The 7,500-nt window shown below is 36.9% G+C and overlaps 1 protein-coding gene across 1 annotated transcript in view; it reads right to left on the bottom strand.

The window, feature by feature from the left end:
* LOC123509750 (serine-rich adhesin for platelets-like) overlaps positions 1 to 7,500 on the bottom strand; it is a 51,533-nt gene that overhangs the window by 10,629 nt on the left and 33,404 nt on the right. Inside the window, 5 exon segments of the mRNA XM_045264271.1 lie at positions 1,126 to 1,235; positions 2,296 to 2,463; positions 2,985 to 3,170; positions 3,905 to 4,054; positions 5,138 to 5,258. Coding sequence (XP_045120206.1) covers positions 1,126 to 1,235; positions 2,296 to 2,463; positions 2,985 to 3,170; positions 3,905 to 4,054; positions 5,138 to 5,258 — 735 coding nt within the window.

The following is a 7,500-nucleotide window of genomic DNA, read 5'->3' on the forward strand; positions in this document are numbered from 1 at the left end:
TCTCTTTTAGGCACACCAGGCTGCTAAAACTAAATGCTACAACGAAGCTTGCGATATTCACATTTGTGTATTTAAGTAAAACAAATAGACACAGCCTTCCTCGATCTCATGATATTGGCACCCGTCACCGCGATGATCTAAGACTGCCCCTCCATCGTCTGTCTAAGTTTGGACATTCAGTAGCTTATCTGGGAGTTTTAATATGGATCTCCTCAATATATTCAATTTGCTCCTTGACTCAGCCCATTCAAGAATAGATTTAAGGAATATATACTATCTACTATATACTATCTACTCACTAATTCATCTTTATCCATCATGATTTGGTCGTATTCTTTGTAGCATTCAATCCTCATGTCTTTTCAATATTGTTATGGTGGATTCTATAGTATTCTGTGTTCAATTCTTTTTATTATTGTTATTATTATCTTTTTGTCACTATCTAACTATTAAGCCAACTTACTTCATGTATTGTTTATAAATATTGTTACTATCAATTCTCAAAACTTTTTACTATTGTTGTTACTAATGCTATGTTATTCTGTGACCAATATTAGCATTACTATCATTGTTGAGGTGAAGACAATGCGAGTGTTAATTGGTAGGAAAATTGAGAAAGTTGAGAAAGAGAATGAAGTACCTTGTCTTGTCTCAACTTGTGTTTTCCTACCACTCAATACTCACATTACTATCATGACCATACTGTTACTATCATCATTACTACCACTACTACTGTTTTTATTATTATCACTACTATGTAAAATTACTTCATTGATTCACGATCCTGTACATTAACTTCTGTTTTATTGTGGCAATTTGCTCAGTTTTTCCCTTTTTTTATGTATGTATTTATTTATTTATCTATTTTTTTTATTCTTATTAATTATTTCTTTCCTTTTCTTATTGTTACCCAAAAAGATTGGTTTTAAAAGGGCTTCCAAACATGATAGCGATTATTTTGTGATTATATACATATACATAATATTTAGTTATATGTATGGGATATTAAAATGTTTCAAATCTCTCTCTCTCTCTCTCTCTCTCTCTCTCTCTCTCTCTCTCTCTCTCTCTCTCTCTCTCTCTCTCTCTCTCTCTCTCTCTCTCTCTCTCTCTCTGTCCACTCACCTGAAGGAGATATCATTGTGGGAGTCATTGTTTGCTGAGATGAAGGTCTGGCTCTGCATCCTGATCAACACCAGCTCCTTCACCACGTTGTTCATCCTGTTCTGTATCTCCTGGGACAAAGAAAACGAGGTGAGGTGAAGTTAGATTAGGTTAGGTTAGGAAAATGTAGGTAAAATTTAAAGTAATGAGAGAGAGAGAGAGAGAGAGAGAGAGAGAGAGAGAGAGAGGGGGAGTGGAGGTAAGGGAGAGGAAAGAGTGAATAAGAGATAGAAAGAGAGGGAGGGAAAAAAAGGAAAACAAACGGACATCAAAGGAACCGAGGCTAATGATACAATGGGTTTTCTTCTTCTTCTTCTTCTTCTTCTTCTTCTTGTTCTTCTTCTTTTTTCCTCTTCTTCTTCTTCTTCTTTCCTATTCTTCTTCTTCTTCTTCTTCTTCTTCTTCTTCTTCTTCTTCTTCTTCCTTACATCACTAATCTTCCACACTAACCATTCCTCTCTCCCTTTCCTCTTTCTCTCATTATTCTCTCACTCATTTCTGTTTATCACATCTCTCTCTCTCTTCATCCATCATTTTGCTTCTTTTTACGTTGCTTTTTACTCACTATGACGAAAAAATGAAGAAAAACGAAGGACAAAACTAAATATATGTTTTCTATCTACTTAACCCCTTCAGTACCATGACGCGTTTCCATATTCATTCTAGTGACTATTTTGGGATTTTATACAGATTCAGAAACTCATGTGGGGGATCAAATAGTGAAGACTGTGGCTGTTAATCTTCTGACCTCCATAGACCCTTGCTAATATCAATAAAATGGTCTAATGGTACACAAATCTCAAGGTAAAAAATGTGTCCCAGTATTGAAGGGGTTAAAATAATGAAGACTGTGGCCATTAATCTTCTAACCTCCATAAACCCTTGCTAATGTCAATAAAATGGCCAAATAGTACACAAAACTCAAGGTAAAAAATGTGTTTAAGTACTGAAGGAGTTAAAATAGTGAAGAGTGTGGCCATTAATCTTCTGACCTCCATAGACCCTTGCTGATGTCAATAAAATGGCCTAATCTTACACAAATCTCACAGTAAAAAAAATGAGTCTCAGTACTGAAAAATGTGACCAAGCTTGACACCTCCTTATCCATCGTTTGTGATCTGTAGTGCTTACCCTGACGAAGCTCTCAGCACTCAGGTAGATTTGGTTAGAGTGGTCCCGGGTGCGCGCCACGAGGTTACTGTGCTTGGCTGAAAACATTTCCACATCCTGCGTCAGTTTCTTGAGTGTGTCCGCCTCTCTCGTGGCATAGGTCAGAAACACGTCTTGCAGCATCTCAACCTGTACAACGAGGAGGAAGAGTGGGGTTATGTAGGAAGGAGGAGAAGGAGGAGGAGGAGGAGGAGGAGGAGGAGGAGGAGGAGATTAGGTGACAGGATAAAGAATTAAGAGGTGAAAAAAAACCGTAAGATGATAAAAGAAGAGGAAGATGAAGAGGAGGAGAAAGAAGAGGAGGAGGAGGAGGAAGGAGGTTATGTAGCGAGGAGGAGGAGGAGGAGAAGGAGGTTATGTGACTGGATAAAGAATAAAGACATGAAAAGAAGAGTTTAAGAGAGTAAAAAGAAGAGAAGTATAAAAAGGGAGGAGAAGGAGAAGGAGGAGGAGGAGCAAGAGGAGGAAGAGGAAGGGCAAGAGGAGGAAGAGAAGGAGGAAATGATATCAAAAGAACAAAACAGGAACAAATACTCTTCTAAAACTCGGCTAATCGTGTCTGTAGTCTTTGTAAATGGCTCGCAGTGAGAGAAGGAAGCGATTTCTGAAGTTAGCGTAAACATACCTCACCACCACCACCACCACCGTACCTTCGTGATAAGCTCCACTCCCATTGAGGTGAGCGCCGAGGCCTGCTCCGTGAGAATAGTGGCGATGGCAGCGGCGACAGGGAGAAAGGTCTGCTTGTGGTAGTTCTGTATGGCCCGCAGCTGTGAGTCCCTAATGGCTTGTGTGATGGCCAGTGTCTTCTCAATGCTGCTCTGCCCCGCGTACATCTGAGTGGAGGAAGGAGAAGAAGAAGAAGAAGAGGAAGAACAAGAAGAAGGAGAAGAAAGATGAGAAAAAGGAGGAGGAGGAAAAGTAGAAAGGATGATGGTGATGATGAAGAATGAGGAGAAGAAGAAAAAGAAGAAGAAAAGAAAGGAGAAGAAGAAGAAGATGATGATGATGATGATGATGAAGAAAAAGAACAAGCAAAACAAGAACAAGATGAAGAAGAAGGAAAAAAAAGGAGGAGGAGGAGGAGGAGAAGGAGAAGAAGAAGAAGAAGAAGATAGATAAGTAAATAAAAGTGATGATAAAGGTGACGAGGAGGAGGAAAAAGAAGAGGTAAATAGATAAGAAAATAAAGAAGGAAAAACATGATGTTAATAAGGAGGAGGAGGAGGAGGAGGAGGAGGAGGAGGAGGAGGAGGAGGAGGAGGAGGAGGAGGAGGAGGAGGAGGAGGAGGAGGAAAACAAATAAATAGATAAGAAAGAACAAAATATAATAAAGAGGAGGAAGAAGTGGAAGAGGAGAAGAAGGAGGAAGAGGAAGAGGAAGAAGAGGAAGAGTAGGAAGAAAAGGAAGATATAATGTGTCAGTTTCCACAAGTATAAAACAAAATAAACAAATAAACACACACACACACACACACACACGGAAAGAATATTCATACACACACATGTACGTGAGTGAAGGACATGACAGATCACACACACACACACACACACACACACACACACACACCTGATCCGAAGCCACTTTCTCGAGCGAAGTGATTTGGGTCGTGGTGGTTCGAACGAGTGAAGCAATTTGATCCGAGAGCGCTTCGAGTTCCTGCCCTCTCTTCCCCAGGCGCGCCCCAAGGTTGTCTCGAAGCTCCTTGCAGAACGCCGCCTGAGAGAGAGAGAGAGAGAGAGAGAGATGAGTTTGTTTGTTGTTTTCGTGGTTTTTTTTTGCATCATCTTCCTCCTCGTTGTCTATTTTCATTACTATCATCATTATTATCTTAATTTTTTTCCTCCTCTTCCGTTTTCGCTATTTTCTTATTTACTTTCTTTTTTTTTTATTTTTGTTCTGTTTTATTTTTTCTATTTTTGTCTTTTTTTGCATCTCTTTTTATCATCTTCCTCCTCGTTGTCTATTTTCACTATTATTGTTTTCTTTCTCTTTCCTTTTTCTTGTTTTTTTTCATGTTTTTATTTCGTTTATTTTAAGTTTTTTATATTTTTGCATCTATTTGTATCATCTTCCTCTTCGTTGTCTATATTCATTACCATCATCATTGTTATCTTAGTTCTTCTTTTCTCCCTCTTCCCGTTTTCATTTCTTTTTTTTTGTTTATTGATTTACTGTTCTCTTCCTACTTCTCTTCCTTTTTTTTTTCAACAGTTTCAAAGGAAGTGGTAGGTTAGGGGAGAAAGCCTTCTACACTTCTATCTTAATTCTTTACCTCACCAATTAGCATAATTTTCCTTGTCTTCCTCCTTTATTTATCTTCTTTTATTTTGTTTATTATTATTTTTGTTTGACCTAATTTTATTTATTACTATTTTTTTCTTCCTCCTCTTCTTTTTTCCTAATATAAAAATGGATTAGTAAATGAAGTGGATGGGTGGAGGGAAGTCTTTTACTGTACTATCTAAAATCTCTACTCCTCCTCCTCTTCTTCCTCCTCTTCTTAACAATATATAATATAAGTGTTATTTAAGTTGAGGTGGGTGGGGAGAAAATCTTCTACTGTACTATCTAATTTCTCTACCACCATCTACTTCTCTTCCTCCTCCTCCTCTTCCTAACAATATATAAAAAAAAAGTTGAGGCGAAGTGGGTGGGGAGGAATTCTTCTACTGTACTATCTAAAATCTCTACTACTTCTCTTATTCTTCCCAATAATGAATAATAGAAGTGACATATGAATTTAGGTGGGTGGAGGGAAAGTCTTCTGCTGTAGTATCGTTCCTCTGCACATCGTCTTACCTGCGTGTCCGTGAACTGCATCAAAGCTTCATCCATTCGTGATATCTTTTGATTGAAGCCCCGGCGGAAGTCAGTGCTCATTCTGTGTGTCTCTCGCGCCCTTTGGTTGTCCTTCTGTTCACTGGAGGGAGAGAGGAAGAGGGAGAGGGAGAGGAGTAAGAGAAGACAGAAGAGAGAGAGAGAGGAGTAAGGGAAGAGATTGTGAGAGAAAGGATGGTTAGTAAGGAGTGTGAAAAAGTATAATGAAAGGATGAAAGGAGAGGAGGAGGGAGGTATAGTGAGAGAAGGAGGGAGAAAGTGAGAGAAGAGAGGGAGAGAAAGAAGAAGAAAAGTTTTGGATGATAAAAAGAGAGAAAAAAATGATACGTAAATACTTATATATAGCAAAAAAAAAAAAAAAAAAAACATACGAACTAAGCTCCTCATAATTGTGGGTTTTGAAAATTAATGCAACTTAACCTATACTTTAATAAGGCTCTTGTTTCAGTCACACGGGTTTTTAAGGGAGGTCTGATGGTTCTATTGACTGATTGACATGATATCTACCAAATGAAAAGCAAAAACACTCTTACTAACAAAGTTCCTCATAACTCTAGACTTAAAAAAAAAAGTGGCCACATAAGCTGCATTTCTAAAAGATTTTTGTTTCAGTAACACGGTTTTTTAAGGGAGGCTTCATGGTTCCATTGACAGATTAATTTGATTTCTACCTTATCAATAGCAAAAACACTTTTACGCAGAAAATTTATCATCTTTGTGGATTCTGAAAAATAGTGGCCACATAACCTATATTTTCAAAGACTCTTGTTTCAGTCACACAGGTTTTTAAGGGCAGTTTGATGGTTGTATTGACAGATTAACATGATATCTACCTCATCAATAGCAAAAACACTCTAACGGATAAATTTTCTCATCTTTGTGGACTTTGAAAAGTAGTGGCCACATAACCTATATTTTAAAAACACTCTTCTTTCAGTTACATGGATTTTTAAGGCTAGTTTGATAGTTCTATTGACAGATGAATATGATTTCTAATTTCTACCTAGCAAAAACACTCATACGAACCAACCTTCTAATATCTGTGAATTTTGAAAATTGTGGCAACATAACATATTTCAATAAAACTCTTGCTTCAGTCCCAGGGTTTTTAAGGGAGGTTTGATGGTTCTATTGACAGATTAACATGATATTTACCTAACGAAAAGCAAAAACACTTACGCACAAAGTTCCTCATAACTGTGGACTTTGAAAATATTGGCCACATAAATTATTGTATTTCTAAAAGACTCTTTTCAGTAACACTGTTTTGTAAAGGTAGTTTGATGGTTCCATTGACAGATTAACATGATTTCTATTCTATCAATAGCAAAAACACCCTTACGGATAAACCTTATCATCTCTGTGGCCACATAACTTATATTTTCAAAAGACTCTTGTTTCAGTCACACAGGTTTTTAAGGGTAGTTTGATATTTCTATTTAGAGATTAATATGATTTCTACTTTATATATAGCAAAAACACTCATACGAACCAACCTTCTAATATCTGTGAATTTTGAAAATTGTGGCAACATAACCTATATTTCAATAAGACTCTTGCTTCAGTCCCAGGGTTTTTAAGGGAGGTTTGATGGTTCTATTGACAGATTAACATGATATCTACCAAATGAAAAACAAAAACACTCTTACGAACAAAGTTTCTCATAACTGTGGACTTTGAAAAATAGTGACCACATAAATTATATTTCTAAAAGATTTTTGTTTCAGAAACAAGATTTTTTAAGGTTAGTTTCGTGGTTCCATTGACAGACTAACTTGATTTTTACCTTATAATCAGCAAAAACACTCTTACGAACAAAGTTCCTCATAACTGTGGACTTTGAAAAATAGTTGCGACATAAGTTTTATTTCTAAAAGACTCTTGTTTCAATAACTCGGTTTTTTAAGGGCAGTTTGATGGTTCTATTGACAGATTAATATGATATCTACCTTATCAATCAATCAATCTTACGAAAAAAGGTTTGTCTTCCCTGTTGGCTTTGAAAAATCGTGGCCACATAACATATTTTCAAAAGACTATTGTTTCAGTCACACGGGTTTTTAAGGGTTGTTTGATGGTACTATTGGCAGATTAATATGATTTCTACTTTAAAGTATAAAGTTTTGCATGTTTTCCTCTATTTTCTCATGAAGTGTATTTCCTTATTAACCCCTTCAGTACTGGAACGCATTTCTACATGAGTTTTAGGTATAATTAAACGATTTTGTTGACATTAGGAAGGGTTTATGGAGATCAGAAGATTAATGGCCGCAGTCTTCACTATTTTAATCCTTCCATGAGTTTCTGAATCTGTACAAAATCAC

This window comes from Portunus trituberculatus, chromosome 3, assembly GCF_017591435.1.
Source record: "Portunus trituberculatus isolate SZX2019 chromosome 3, ASM1759143v1, whole genome shotgun sequence".
Taxonomy (NCBI): domain Eukaryota; kingdom Metazoa; phylum Arthropoda; class Malacostraca; order Decapoda; family Portunidae; genus Portunus; species Portunus trituberculatus.